General features: G+C 41.9%; 1 protein-coding gene across 4 annotated transcripts in view; it reads left to right on the forward strand.

The window, feature by feature from the left end:
* The window catches only part of PHACTR2 (phosphatase and actin regulator 2), a 305489-nt gene that overhangs the window by 248465 nt on the left and 40658 nt on the right, over positions 1–16366 (forward strand). For all 4 annotated transcript variants that reach the window (XM_088840798.1, XM_088840800.1, XM_088840799.1 and 1 more), the window contains 3 exons: positions 1056–1578; positions 9548–9753; positions 11357–11513. In XM_088840798.1, coding sequence (XP_088696924.1) covers positions 1056–1578; positions 9548–9753; positions 11357–11513 — 886 coding nt within the window. The remainder of the gene's footprint in view (positions 1–1055; positions 1579–9547; positions 9754–11356; positions 11514–16366) is intronic.

A 16366-nucleotide genomic window follows, 5' to 3' on the forward strand; every position in this document is an offset into this window, starting at 1 on the left:
ATTTTTCTAATTTTTCTCTGGAAGATAGTTTGATCCCTCATGGAAAAAGAGGGAATATACAGCCTTGTCACAGAAGAAGCAATTAAGGGAAATGCATAGATCATAAAGGTCATGAAATAATAGTTTAAACGTATTTCTATGATATAAAGAAAAAGAGGGTTAAATTTTATTTTCCCTGAAAATGGTTTGGTTGAAGGCAGTTCTATCCAGAAGTAGACCAACATGCCACGGCCATGGTCATGACCATGGCTATCCTGTGATGAGGATATCCTTCTAGGAACATAAGTAGTTTCAGAAGATCTGAGAATGATACTCCTTCCCTTCAGTTTATTCAAACATTACCCATTTACACATTTTTGGTTAAAAAAAAAAAAGACTGTTTTCTGCTTCTTGATGTTTTGAAGGGGACTTGTCTTTCGTATGCAGCCATGTGTCTTTTTTTCCTCTGCCCCATCACTCCTGCAGATAAATAGACAGGGCAGCATGGCAAGTGTCTCTCTCTAGCCACTGGGGAGAGCTGGTTTGGAATTCCTCTTTTAGCAGTTAGATGGGTAAATTTGCTTTTGGCCAGAAAGGAGCAGGTGGTATATACATCAGTCTCTTCTGAGTGTGGGCTACTCTGTTCCCAGAGAGGCATCACAGAACGTGTATAGTTTGTGATGAGAGTAAGCCTGTACTATACCCAGGTAGCTGCTGCTGTCTTGTCCTCTCCACACTATAATGTCCCTTCTTTGGAGCATACAGAGACTTTTTCAGGTGACCATAGGGCAAAGAGGTGAGGCATTCCCTTTGGCTGGCTCAGCTAAAGAGTGGAGGAGGGAGAAGACCTTGTACCTTAGGGTTTGGCCTCAAGCATGACTTGCTCCCTTCTAGGTTGGGGGCAGGGAGGGGGCAGAAAACAAGACCATTGTTATCATTTACCTATTTTCCTTAATGCATTTATTCAGAGTTTTAGAGTTTAAAGGGAACAGTGTCATTGGCAATTGCAACTTGGTTATTTGCTTTTAAAATGTGTTCTCTTCTTGGACTCTTAATGCGAAATCTCTCTGCTTCAGCTGGTTCCTCTCATTCGAGAAAAACAACTGGCTCCAAAGCATCGGCTTCACCATCTACTTTCTCCACCTCATCTCGACTCAAAGCTTCCAAGGAGACAGTTTCTAGCAAAACGGGGACAGTGGGAACCACAAAGGGCAAGAAAAAAACTGGCAAGCAGCCAACTTCTCGACTGTCCTCAGAGGCAACCACTTCTGGCACATCTGACCTTAAAGGGGAGCCTTCGGAGACCAGGGTGGAGAGTGTCACACCCGAGCAGACTGTCCCTGGGGCCGAGGAGCAGACCACAGGCAAACCCAAGTCCACAGTCCCTCCACCCCCGGTGACTCCAGCACCGCCCACTCCCTCCCCTTCTCTCCCTCTGGAGGAGCAGAGCACTGTTGCGTCGGACACCCCTGTCGTCCTGATCAGCAATGGAGCCGACCTCCCTGCCTTAGACCCAGGTCAGCTTCTCTGGACTGAAGAGGCGACAGACGGAACCACTGTCCACTCAGGCATAAGTGTTAGCAGAGAAAATGCAAAATGGTGAGTCGGGGCAAAAACCCCATATGCTGTCCAGGTTACTATGTAGCTGGGAACTAAAGATCACTAACTCACTGTGCGGGCAATGAAGGAACTTACTTTGGTTTCTTTTATAATGTAGTCTAGTGAATGTTAGGTAAGCACCCCTGTAATCCAGTCACTGATTTATTTTTCTAATTGAAGTACAGCTGATTTCCAGTGTTAGTTTCAGGAGTACTGCAAAGTGATTCATGTATATATGTATGTATGTGTGTGTGTATATACATTGTTTCTCAGATTTTTTTCCCCTTATACGTTTAAAGATATTGAGTATAATTCCCTGTGCTGTATAAATAGGTCCTTGTTGTTTATCTCTTTTATATATGGTAGTGTCTGTCTGTTAATCCCAAACTCTTAATTTATCCCTCCCTCCCCCTGCTATTCCCTTTGGTAACCATAGGTTTGTTTTCTCTGTCTGTGAGTCTGTTTCTGTTTTATAAATAAGTTCATTTGTTTCATTTTTTAGATTCCTTATGTAAGTGATATCATAGGATATTTGACTTCATCTGACTTGGCCTGATAATCTCTAGGTCCATCCATGTTGCTGCAAATGGCATTATTTCATTCTTTTTGTGACTGAGTAATATTCCCTCATGTATATAAATGTATGTTTACCACATCTTCTTTATCCATTCGTCTGTTGTTGGACATTTAGGTTGTGTCCCTGTCTTGGCTATTGTAAATAGTGCTACTGTGAATATTGGGGTGCATGAATCTTAATTTTTCATAGCCCTGCCCCAGGAATGTCAAGGGCTGCTGGAGACAATGGTCCTACTGACAGATAGACTTCAGACCTGTGGCTTCAAGGATGTTAAGAGTCTGCTTCATCAGTACTCAGCAGTCCTTTTTCTTTTTCCTAAACAGTTTCCTCCTCTTTCCTTACAGTGATTATTTTAGATCTTTGCCACTAGTGTCCTGATTGCTCCACCCACTCCTGAAAACCATCTTCATTTCAACAAGTTGCTTAGCATTCTCCATCTCCAAGAAAATAAAGAGGATCAGAAAAGAACTATTTTCCAACTCCTTTTTCCTCCAACCTTAGAGTGATTATCTTTCTTGCTTTCTCAATCCCCAACCCAGTTTAAGTGTTATCCTCTCTGAAGCCTTTTGATATTCATCCAGACAAAATTGGCTATTACATATATTCTGACAGTGCTTTTTTTCCCCCAACTATGAGGCAGAACTGGGCTTCCCTGGTGACTCAGTGGTAAAGAACCTGCCTTCCAGGAAGATCCCCTGGAAAAGGGCATGGCAGCCCACTCCAGTATTCTTGCCTATAGAATCCCATGGACAGAGGACCCAGGTGGACTACAGTCTGTGGGGTCACAAAGAGTCGGACATTACTGAAGTGACTTAGCATGCACACATGCCAATACAGGAGATGCAGGTTCGAGCCCTGGGTTGGGACGATACCCTGGAGTAGAAAATGGTAACCTACTCCAGTACTCTTGCTTGGACAATCCCATATTTAGAGAAGCCTGGCAGGCTACAGTCCATGGGGTCACAATAGTGGGACATGACTTAGCAACATGGGACAGAACTAACTACTGTGTCTTATTTACTTCTTATCTGCAGCAACCAGTACAAAATCAAGTATGACATAGGCATGATATCATCCAGTTTCCCAAGCCAGAATTCATCCTAGGGTGCTCATTCTCCTCTGCTTTCCAGATCTAATCACTCACAAAGTTCTATAAATTTTCTACTTAAAGATCAATAAGACACGTTAGCTCTCCTGTCCCTTGAGTATGAGGAGAAGACTGTCAGAGTGTGCTGCTGCTGCTGCGTCACTTCAGTCGTGTCCGACTCTGCATGACCCCATAGACGGAAGCCCACCAGGCTCCCCCGTCCCCGGGATTCTCCAGGCAAGAACACTGGAGTGGGTTGCCATTTCCTTCTCCAATGTGTGAAAGTGAAAAGTGAAAGTGAAGTCGCTCAGTCGTGTCCGACCCCCAGCGACCCCACGGACTGCAGCCTACCAGGCTCCTCCATCCATGGGATTTTCTAGGCAATAGTACTGGAGTGGCTTGCCATTGCCTTCTCCATGTCAGAGTGTAGTAGATGTTATTGCCAGTTTTGTCTGGGAAAGTCTTGGAGCGCTTAAATCCAGTCTCTTCTAAGAATAAAATCCAAATTCACTCCTTTTTTAGTTTACTATTTCTCCTTTCAAAAAAAATTTTTGTCATGTTATACTTTTAAAAAAAAGTACATTAATTAAGTTGATTTGGATCAAGAGACTCAAGTATCAACTTTAATTATTTAATTGCTAATAATATTGACTTTCATCTATTGAATACTTTTTTTTGACCTTTTATTTTTTTTATTTTTTATTTTTTTTTAATTTATTTTTTTTTATTTTACAATATTATATTGGTTGGTTTTGCCATACATTGACATGAATTCGCCCCAGGTGTACATGAGTTCCCCCTCCTGAACCCCCCTCTCACCTCCCTCCTCCCTTTATCCTCCCTCTGGGTCATCCCCGCACACCAGCCCCGAGTATCAGTCTTTGGGACTTTGTGGGAGAGGGTGAGGGTGGGATGATTTGAGAGAATGACATTGAAACATGTATGTTGTCATATGTGAAACGAATCAGCAGTTCAGGGTCAATGCATGTTACAGGATACTCTATTGAATACTTATTTGATGTTAGGAACTGCCAGTTATTTAATTCACATTAGTTTCTCCTGAATTATTTCCGTTTAAAAGATGAAAAAACTGATGCCGAAAGAGATAAGAGAGTTTGCCCAAGATCACCTAGGTAGGAAGTGACAGGATGCAAACCCAGAGCTGCACATGAAATACAGTGCTCTGTTGTTCTTCAGTAACTAAGTCGTGTCCGACTCTTTGTGACCCCATGGACTGCAGCACACCAGGCTTCCCTGTCCTTCACTATCTCCCAGAGTTTGTTCAAACTCATGTCCATTGAGTCGATGATGCCATCCAACTGTCTCTTCCTCTGTTGCCCGCTTCTCCTCCTGCCCCCAATCCCTCCCACCATCAGGGTCTTTTCCAGTCAGTCAACTCTTCGCATCAGGTGGCCAACGTACTGGAGCTTCAGCTTCAGCATCAGTCCTTCCAATGAATACTCAGAATTGATTTTAGTATTGACTGATTTGATCTCCTTGCCGTCCAAGGGACTCTCAGGAGTCTTCTCCAGCACCACAATTTGAAAGCATCAATTCTTTGGTGCTCAGCCTTCTTTATGGTCCAGCTCTCACATCCATACATGACTATGGAATTTCATAAGTTTCCAAACACTTGCTTCTGCTTCGTTTGAAGGTTCTTTTGTGTTTGTTTCTATCATTTTGAGTACTGTCATTCAAAGGAAAGCCAAGGGAAGATAAATGTTAATGTACAAATTATTTTTTTAGACATTTTAATAAATGATTCGAAAAAGAATATATTGAAATGAATGCTTATGGTGTCCTGAATACTTCCAGCCCAGAGCAGATGTCTTCATTTAATTGTTAGTGTTTGCTAACATCAGCATCAATTCCAGTCTTTAGAACAGAGCAGTCATTCAACCATATATTTTTTGCTTGCCTTCTATGTGCCAGGCAATGTACAAAGCACCAAAGATAAAAAAGTGGACAAAACATTATAATTAAGATTAGTTTTTACCTGGGCTTCCATGGCAGTCCAGTGGTTAAGACTCTGCCCTTCCATAACAGGGGCTGTGGGTTTGATCTCTAGTCAGGGAACTAAGATCCTACATGCCATGGTGCATGGCCAAGAAAAGAAAAGTTTAAAAAAAGAACAAAAAACAAGGTTAATTTTTACCAAAATAATTAGGGAAGAAGATCGAATACATGGATTCACTATTCAGTATATTAAAGAACAAGAAATAAAATATAAAATAATTCCTCAGATAGTCTCAAGCACTGAGAAAGCCCATTTCCAAAGGTGACCCGATTCTGTCCAGCTCACTAACAGAATCATTTTAGGAAGGGCAGTATTCAGTGCTAAGCTTCATGCTGGAGGCTTAATATCCATCTTCAGCCTGTACTTGGCGGATTGACAGAGTGAGTATCTCTGCTCCATTTCCACTGGGACTGTGATCAGAGGGAGTGAGCTGAGAACATCATTAGACAACGAGGTATTTATAATAGAGTTTCCTGTCAGTCAGGGTAACTATAATGCTTTCCTAGAAGAGGGCATGGAGATTTTTTTCTCTGTACATTCTTCAAAATTAAAAATTTAAATTACAGTTCATCCCACAGGGACAGTTTGTGTTTGCTTTTGAGTTAATGAGCTTGGAATAAGTAGTCTCTCAAATTTCCTTCCAAATACTTTCTTCCGTTTTTAAGTGGAGATGTGAATTAGAATTTCTGGCTCTTCATCTCTTGCTGTACTTAGAACTCTCCCTCAGTTATGTTTAGTCAACGAATGTGTGAAAATTCTGTCATTTTATGAAGAGGCTCTTGTTGGGAATGCAAATGTGAACACTTTAAAGAAGTCAAGTGGCCCTGTGTAAAATCACCTGCCTTTATTCACATAGTTCAGGCTAGTAACTATTTGGTAGATTTCCGTTTGTTGGTAGGTTCATTAGTAGTGTATAATTCTGGTGTAATGTAAAGCAGAAACTAATACATCCACTTGAAGCCCATATCCAAATGCGATTCAACTCTTTTATCCACAAACATTTATAGAGTTCACTGTATTGTACAGGGTGCCCAAGAAATGTAGGAGTAAAATAAAAATTTAGAGTAAAATATTTAACATTAAATTAAATTTAATATATAATATATCAACATAACATATTAGGTGTGAATTAAAATATAACATCACATTTGATAGGTAGACTGTGAATCTTAATAACATAACATTTGATAGAGTCTGGGTTGTAGACTGGACTTGCCACCTTGTTTGGGCAACTCATTCATGGCGTTCTTGGGTTCCATCAACTGTGCATTACTTGCCATCCTTATACTATAGAACATAGGTCTCCCCTCCACACAAGCCCACGGCCTGTTAGGAACCAGGACACACAGCAGGAGGTGAGCAGCAGGTGAAACCAAAACCATCCCCCACTTCGATTCATGGAAAAACTGTCTTCTGTGAAACTGGTCCCTGGCGCCAAGAAAGTTGGGGACTGATGCTGTAGAACAATGGTTAAATTGTGAATGTAGGCAGAAGTCTTTAAAAACTGCAAAGCATTATAAAATGATGAGATTAAAGTAATAACCAGTATCATGAAAAATTAATGGACAGTGATATGAACAAATACTAGGACTCATTCCTGAGATAGCTCTGTTCTTTTTAATGTGCTTCGGTCATCCACAGTGGCAGACTCTTCAAGCAAGAATGGCCTCCGGTGGCAGTACACTAGAAATCCAGACTGTGAAAAAGTTTTTCCATAAGATAAATCTTCTCGTATTTAAAGTGAGATTTCCTACTTTGGAAGCAACATGGTAGTTTCTCAGAAAATTAAGCATAAGATTGCTGTATGATTCCACAGTTCTGCTTCTGTGTGTGCATGCTTAGTCCCTTCAGTTGTGTCTGACTCTTCGCGACCCTATGGACTGTAGCCCGCCAGGCTCCTCTTTCCATGGGATTGTCCAGGCAAGAATACTGGAGTGGGTTGCCATGCCCTCCTGCAGGGGATCTTGCTGACTCAGGGCTCAAATTCACGTCTCTTACACTGAAGGTGGATTCTTTATTGGCAAGTCACCGGAGAAGCCCTCTTCTGTGCGTATAACCAAAAAATTTGAAAGCAGGTACTCAAACAGATATTTATACAGTGTCCATAGATGTGGGAAGATCCCCTGGAGTAGGTAATGGCAACCCACTCCAGTATTTTTGCCTGGAAAATCCCATGGACAGAGGAGCCTGGTGGGCTACAGTCCATGGGCTCGCAAAGAGTCAGACATGACTGAGCGACTGAGCACACATACACACCCATAGCTGCATTATTCACAACAACCAAAGGGTAGAAACAGCCCGCATGCCCATAGAATGATGAGTTGATAAACAAAATGTGACATATACATTTGATGGAATACTATGCAGCTTTGAAAAATAAGGAAATTTTGACACATGCTACAACATGCAGGAACTGTTAAGACATCCAAAGTTGAGTATGAGTCAGACACAAAAGGACAAGTGTTGCATAATTTCACTTAAAGAAGCACCAAAGACACTCAGATTTGTAGAGACAGAAGGTAAAATGGTGGCTGCCATGAGTTAAGGGAGGAGGAATGGACACTTACTGTTTAATGGTACAGAGTTTGAGTTTGGGAAGATGAAAAATTCTGGAGATGGATGTTGGTGACAGTTGCTCAACGGTATAAATATACTTAATGCCACTGAACTAAACACTTTAAAATGGTTAAAATGGTAAATTTTATGCTTTATGCATTTTATGCAATTAAAGAGAACGTTTCATATTTCCTCATTGAAAACAAGAATTTTTGGCTGTTGGATTTTCCTGTTGCTGCTGCTAAGTCGCTTCAGTCGTGTCCAACTCTGTGCGACCCCATAGACGGCAGCCCACCAGGCTCCCCCATCCCTGGGATTCTAGAGGCGAGAACACTGGAGTGGGTTGCCATTTCCTTCTCCAATATGTGAAAGGGAAAAGTGAAAGTGAAGTCGCTCAGTCTTGTCTGACTAGTAGGGACCCCATGGACTGTAGCCCACCAGGCTCCTCTGTCCATGGGATTTTCTAGGCAAGAGTACTAGAATGGCTTACCATTGCCTTCTCCGGTTGGATTTTCCTAATAAGTTTAAAATTGAGTATTTCAGGCTTATCAGCCACAAAGTAGAATTTTCAGTACCTTAGAGTCTGACAGAGTTTACCTGTTTTTATCATTCAAACAACTATTTAAAAAATTTTTTTTGCAGTGTGAAGCACAAGCGCATGTTTTGCACTGAATGGTCGTTCAGAAGTGTGGCAGCCAAATTTGGATTCTTTTATTTATATCAGAAAGCAGTGTGGGGAGCTTCTGTATCTTAAAATGAAGACTTCATTGTTTCTGATGTGATATGTTTTTGATGTAAAGTATTTTAAAAATTCTAGTCTGTGAAACTGGCAAGCTTTGTATATTTATAGTAACTTTAAGTCAGAAACTTTTACCAAGTTAAATAATAGAAATTCATTGCATCCTTACATGTCATCTTTCTTCTAGAGAGGCCACTTAGCTTTCACATTTTCCATCTTGTGTTGTTAATATAATCTTATGGTAATATTAATATCATATAATATGACAGACAGTTTTATAAATGGAAAAACTGAAGCACTGAGAAGGTATATAGTTTTTGACTGTTAGTACACTGGCTGTGATGATAAAATGGGATTAATTCACATAGCAGTTGAAGAAGATGTACTTTTTTGTGGCAGGAGCCTTCTAGGTGCTGGGCTGCAAAACAAGGTGAGTCCTCCTTGTCAAGGAACTTTGCAGGGTTGAAGAGGCAGACTGAGATGCATGTGCTAAGTGTGCCAGGGGGGTGGTCTTCAGGTCACCATGGGAGCAGGGAGAGGGAGGCAAGGAACTAGTTTGATGGGCAGTGAAAGATTCCTTGGGGAGTTGAGGCTTTAACCTAGACCAGGAAGGATAAGTCAGAGTTACAGGCTCAAGAAAAAGTACAAAATCAAATATCCAAACACTTCTAGCTCATTGTTCTTTCCACTGAACCTCCCTATGGCTAGGGAAAAATACATTTTCAAAATACAGTTTTACAGTATTCGTGTACTAAATGTATTGGTCACTACCTGGTCAATCCTTTTCATTTGCCAGACAAGACTAAAACCTTGAGAATTAAGGAATGGAGTACTGTTGCCCTGTTTCAGCGACTTTAGCTGGCTGGTGTCTGCTTTCTCCTTTCACAGCCCAAAGGATGCTTATAAAACTAGAGCTCTGTCTCCTGTGTTGGCATCATCCCCAAGGGTTGCTCTGAGCTTCACACCACCCCCATGTGTCTGTGCCTTTCACAGCTTCACAACCAAAGACGAGCTGGGGAAGGCAGCGCCTCAGCTCCTGACTCCTGGGCTGATGGGAGAATCTTCAGAGTCCTTCAGTGCCTCAGAGGACGAAGGCCAAAGGGAATACCAGGCCAATGACTCCGACTCTGACGGACCTATCTTGTACACCGATGACGACGACGATGAAGAGGATGAGGACCAGGATGGCGGTGGAGAAAGTAAGACTTTTCAAGGAGGAGGGAGGGGGGACGTCCACGGTGGACAGAAGCAGGTGCATTCTGAAAGAACAAAAGCAGCATCAGGAACCAGACATCTGATGTTTTCCTTGCCCTCCTCTGCCTTTCTCAGATTAGAAATGTGTAGCTTCTGAAGTTTAGGTGTAGATGACAGACCTTTATGAAAGTTGATTCCACAGGGCAGGGGGGTGAGGGAGACAGTCTATGAGGCCAGTATGCCTATTTGAACTTGTCTAAAAAGTCAGCCAACAGAGACCTTTCTCAGGTTGGTCAGAGATGACCCTTCTACCCTGGGACCTTTCTTGAATGAGGAGCATCAACAGGGATTCGCTGAATTACTCATGGGAGGTGTTTGAGAATTGCACTCACTTTTATACTGTGGTTTAAAATGAGGAGTGAGTCAAGAATGACTAATACCTTTTAAGAACTAAAAGCAGTCACTCAGCCATAATAATAAAACAGTATGCTTTCTAAGAAGGAATGATAGTAAAGTGGATAAGGCCAACCATTTACATATAACTTAGGCAACTGGAAGGATGCTATGCTTTAAAAAAGCTTCTGAGAAGGATGACTTGGGAGGGATTCACTATGGAATTTACAGTTGATGAAAAGTTATTAATATATTCATGATTAAATAGCAGTTTGTCAAATTCCTTCTAGTTTGTACGGAACAATAAAAAAGATCATTATTGAACAACAATAAAATCAAGCAACAGCAAATATCATTGTCATCCTTAGGTGTTTACTATCCTCTATGAGATATCAGGGATGCTTGGGTAATTTAGGATTAAAACATTGGTATGGAAGATAGGGGCCTCCCAGGTGGCTCAAGTGGTAGAGAACCCGCCTGCCAATGAAGGAGACATGAGAGACACAGGTTCAGTCCCTGAGTTGGGAAGATCCCCTGGAGGAGGAAATGCCAACCCACTCCAGCGTCCTTGCCTGGGGAATCCCATGGACAGAGGAGCCTGGCAGGCTACAATCCATGGGTTCACAAAGAGTCGGAGACAACTGAAGTGACTTAGCATACATGCGTGCATCGAAGAGAGACTTCTTTTGGCATGGTTTTCTGAGTGAAGGGGGGAAAAGAGAAGACAAAGATTTGCTATACAAAATAAGCAAGGAGGCTAGGTTTTTAAGACTTGAAAAAGAAAAGAAAAGGGTCTTATGCATTCAGTAATTTCCGTGATATGCCATCTCAGCAGAATAAACTTCAGATACCACTGTCCAGTTCCATGGACAGAGGAGCCTGGTAGGCTGCAGTCCATGGGATCCAAAGAGTTAGACACGACTGAGCAACTTCATTCATCCTCACTGTCCAAATGATGAGGTGATAGTTGCAGGTTTTTTCAGAGTTTCCCAACATTTTTCAGAACATTAAAAAGCAAACAAACAGTTCTTAGTTTTTCAGCATGAATTGCATCTAACGTGAAACTTTTTTTTTACTTTAGGTTATTTGAAATTCTGCTCTTTCATGTGGATAAAGAATTTGGTCTGGCTCTGTTTAAAAAGTCTCTGCCATGTGTAACCTGAGGGCCACTTGTTAAAAGCCTTTCTCTGCGCTTCTGCCTTTTCCAATCCTCAGGTGCTTTAGCAAGCAAGATACGACGAAGGGACACTCTTGCTATCAAACTTGGCAACAGACCATCTAAGAAGGAATTAGAGGACAAAAACATCTTGCAGCGCACATCTGAAGAGGAGAGGCAGGAAATCCGACAGCAGATTGGAACCAAGCTCGTCAGGTAATTGCTGACATTTGGGAAGAGCACTGACGAGTTCTTATTTTTCCCTCTCCTGCAGTTCCCTGCCTAACTGAGATCACTGTGAATTCCTCCTGGAAGGGTATACTTGGCCTCTCTGATCTTTTAAAGTTGGTCTTCGATGGTAAATCACTCAATGAGCCTGCCTTTTTTTAAAAAAAAATACTGTTTTTTATTTTTATTTTTTTTTTCCACCTTAGCATTTTTTTTTTTTTTTTTGGTTTCCAAACAAAGACTTTATTAAAGCTCCATTAATTAGGTCAAGGTTTATACCTCTCAAATATTCCAAATTATAATATTATGTGCCATTACCAAGTGTGTTTAATTATTACAACTATACCAATCACTGCAAACAATGTGACCAAAACTTGCTAACAAGAGCAAAGTTAAGGCTAATGTTTTATTTGATCTCTTTACTTTCAACTGCAAGCTGGATTTCTATGATCATGTCTGCCTTTAAGTCTGCCTTTTATTTATTTTTTTTTTTTGGTAATTAATTTATTTTTTATTGGAGGCAAATTATTTTACAATATTATATTGGTTGGTTTTGCCATACATTGACATGAATTCGCCCCGGGTTTATATAAGTTCCCCCTCCTGAACCCCCCTCCCACCTCCCTCCTCCCTTTATCCTCCCTCTGGGTCATCCCCGCATGCCAGCCCCGAGCATCCTATAACATGCATTGACCCTGAACTAGTGATTCGTTTCACATATGACAACATACGTGTTTCAATGCCATTCTCCCAAATCCTCCCACCCTCACCCTCTCCCATAGAGTCCCAAAGACTGTTCTATACATCTGAGTCTCCATGCCCTATAACATGTGGGATCTTAGTTCCCTGACCGGGGATCAAACCCATGCTCCCTGCAGTGGAAGCTCAGGGTCTTAACCACTGGACCACCAAGGAAGTCCAAGGCACCTGCTTATTGGTCCAGCTAGCCAGTTGGCTTTGAGGTCGCCAAAGCCTGATCCAAATAGGGACAGGCTCTTTCTATAAAGGACCAGTTAGTAAATATTTTAGGCTTTGTTGGCCAGACAGTCCCTGTTGCAGCTGCTGGACTGTGTTGTTGTAGCATGGAAGCAGCCATAAACAATACAGCAATGGATGCATGCAGCTACATTCCAAGGAAACGTTCTTCACCAAAACAGGCAACAGGCCACATTTGACCTGCCACCCATAGTTTGCCCATCTCCTGGTCTGATTCATGGACTCCCTAACATTCCTGTGATTGCTGCAAGGTTCTGCCCTGGGGGCTGTGAGACGATAGAAATATTAGTTAGTGTCAGTGGCCAATTACATCCAAGTCAGGGAACCATAGCCCCTAAATGAAAACGTCCCACTTTTTACTCCAAATAAATGGTCTCTGATTGCACTTCCTGCTTTTAGCCATTGTAGGATGTCTACTTTGCCACTTGTGTCTTCAGGAGCCCATGTAATTGGCAGGGGTTTTTTTTTAATTTATTATTTTTATTGGAGTTATTTATTTTATAATTGCTTTGCAATGCTGTGTTAGTTTCTGCTGTACAACAGTGAATCAGCCATATGAATACATTTATCCCCTCCGTCTTGGACCTCCTTTCCACCGCCCCCCCCATTCCCACCCCTCTACGTCATCACAGCACCAGTCTGAGCTCCCTGTTCTGCTCAGCAACTTCCCACTAGCTGTTTTACACATATTAGTGTATATATCCTAATATCTCCCAATTCGTTCCACCCTCCCCTCTCCTACTGTGTCCACGTGTCTGTTCTCTATATCTGCATCTCTATTCCTGCCCTGGAAATAGGTTCATCTGCACTGTTTCTCCAGATGCCACGTATATGCGTAGCTGGCAGTTTTAATAGAAGTGAGTGCTGAAACTCTCCTTTTTATTATCAGTATAAGCTTATTTAAGTATTATTTTTCTACCTTCCCTCACACTGCATAAAAAAACAGGTTGCATCAATTAGGGAGAAGGGAACAGTCTGAACCACCAGAACAAGATTTGGAGGTGGGAGAGAAGCCCTCCCCTTGCTTGAGCGTGGGAGATTTCTATGACTGTGATGTACCTGCAGGATTGGCCGTGAGGGTTCCAGAAGCCATTATGTGTTTTACAGATTGGGGCCAAGCCCAAGGAGGGCTGGTAAAATAGATGGTACACTGAAGCCGTGAATCCTAGGAAGCACTTAATACAATTAAGTATTTTTCATTAATTTAAATTATTATGTATCCCTTAAATTAGTAAAACACTTTTAAACATTAAACCCAATGTCAGCAACTTTATGAAAAAATAGACATGTCTACATTGCTCTAGTTCAGTGTTTCCGAAGAGCAACTTAATATGAGAAAATCATTCCAAAGCAGTATTTCTTTACATGATAATACTATCTGGAAGGTTTTATACAAGAAGGAAATAATCCAACAGGGGGAGAAAAAAAAAAAAACGCTGTATTTTACGAATATATTTATTTCAAGGGTATTTATAGCAGTGACAAATTAAAACAAACCCCAAACACTCCAAGACAGGGACTGATGAAGAATATTGGGAGAAGTTGACACCATGAAACAACCATGTTGTTATTCAGTTGCCCAGTCATGTCCAACTCTTTTTGACCCCATGGACTGCAGCACACAGCTCTCCCTGTCCCCATCATCTCCTGAAGTTTGCCCAAGTTCATGCCCATTGCATCAGTGATGCCATCCAGCCATCTCATACTCTGACACCCTCTTTTCCTTCCACCCTCAATCTTTCCCAGCATCAGGGACTTTTCCAGTGAGTTGACTGTTCGCATCAGATGACCAAAATCCTGGAGCTTCAGCTTCAGCCTAAGTCCTTCCAAAGCGTATTCAGGGTTGATCTCCCTTAAGATTGACTGGTTTGATTTCCTTGCTGTCCAAAGGACTGTCAGGATCTTCTCCAGCACCACAGTTCTAAGGCATCAATTCTTTGGCATTCTGCCTTCTTTATGGTCCAACTCTCACAACCATACATGACCACTGGGAAGACTGCTGCTGCTGCTAAGTCGCTTCAGTCGTGTCCGACTCTGTGCGACCCCATAGACAGCAGCCACCAGGCTTCCCCGTCCCTGGGATTCTCCAGGCAAGAACACTGGAGTGGGTTGCCATTTCCTTCTCCAATGCATGAAAATGAAAAGTGAAAGTGAAGTCGCTCAGTCGTGTCCGACTCCTCGCGACCCCATGGACTGCAGCCTACCAGGCTCCTCCGTCCATGGGAGACTGCAGCCTTCACTAAATGGACCTTTGCTGGCAGAGTAATGTCTTTGCTTTTCAATGTACTGTCTAGGTTTGTCATAATAGCTTTCCTGCCAAGAAGCAATCGTCTTCTGATTTCATGGTTGCTGTCACCGTATGCAGTGATTATTATTTTTATAATGATAAGTTCTGTAATGTTTACTTTAATAGAGCTATAATTTATGTGGGGCTTCTCTGATAGCTCAGTTAGTAATGAATCCACCTGCAATGCAGGAGACCCCAGTTCGATTCCTGAGTCAGGTAGATCCCCTGGAGAAGGAATAGGCTACCCACTCCAGTTCTTGGGCTTCCCTTGTGACTCAGCTGGCAGACTCTGTCTGCAATGTGGGAGACCCGGGTTCGATCCCTGGGTTGGGAAGATCTCCTGCAGAAGGGAAAGGCTACCCACTTCAGTATTCTGGGCTTGAGAATTCCATGGACTATTGCAAAGAGAGACACGACTGAGCGACTTTCACTTTTGGGGGGCCTTCCCTAGTAGCTCAATTGGTAAAGAATCTGCCTGCAATTCAGGAAGCCCAGGTTCGATCCATGGGTTGGGAAAATCCTCTGGAGAAGGAAATGGCAACCTACTCAAGTACTCTTGCCTGGAGAATTCCATGGACAGAAAAGCCTGGCGAGCTACGGTCCATGGGATCACAAAGAGTCAGACATGACTATGTGACTAGCTTTCACTTTTTCGCTTTCATAATTTATTTAGAACCATTGTAGAGGGATAAACAACCAGGAGCCTTTAATAATTTATGAGATTTCAGTAGGTGAAGAGGGAGAGAAGGGCATTCCAGATAAAGAAAGTCCATAAGCAAAAGAAGAACAGTGTCTTTGGGGGACAATATAGTACAGATATGTAATATAGGATACATGAATGGCACAAAATTTGGCTGGCATAGATTTTCACTGGGACTTTCTGTGGGCTCACATATTAAATGAATTTCAGGATAGCTGTAATGAAGATTAAATGTTAAACTTTTTAATGAGCTATTCAAATAGCATTGATTTTAATTCTTCATACCATTTCTATACAGCCATAAACAGAGTTGATTAAGATTAAGATTACCTTTCATGTATATTAATTTAATTTGCACAAATTCAGTCTACATCCAGAGGAAGTTTTTGTCAGTGATTAACAACAAATTAATAATGTAAGACCAAGACCAAGAGTTATTAGGACATTGAGCTGTTATGTATAAATGGTTAGGTACTAATCCCAACTGAGCCTGGCTTTTCTCGAAGGTAGATGGGAAGGGCTTATGTAGCCCAAGATAACTTTATATGCATTGTACATTTATTTGAGACCCCAAAGCAGTGTTTTCCTGAAAACACTGTACAATATAGATTGATCATCTCATCAGTTGGTATGAACCCTTGAGCAGCAGCCTTTTCTTAGATTCTAATGATCTGTATGTTAATTAGGGTACAGGCTAAACTGATTGGAAAGAAACTGTTAGTTGCTCATTCACGTCTGACTCTTTGTGACTCTATGGACTGTAGCCTGCCAGGCTCCTCTGTCCATGGGGTTTCCCTGGCAAAAACATTGGAGTGGGTAGCCATTTCCTTCTCCAGGGCATCTTCCTGACCAGGGGTT

Source organism: Moschus berezovskii, chromosome 10 (assembly GCF_049115385.1).
Source record: "Moschus berezovskii isolate FMDL1 chromosome 10, NW_MosBer_1.0, whole genome shotgun sequence".
NCBI lineage: Eukaryota > Metazoa > Chordata > Mammalia > Artiodactyla > Moschidae > Moschus > Moschus berezovskii.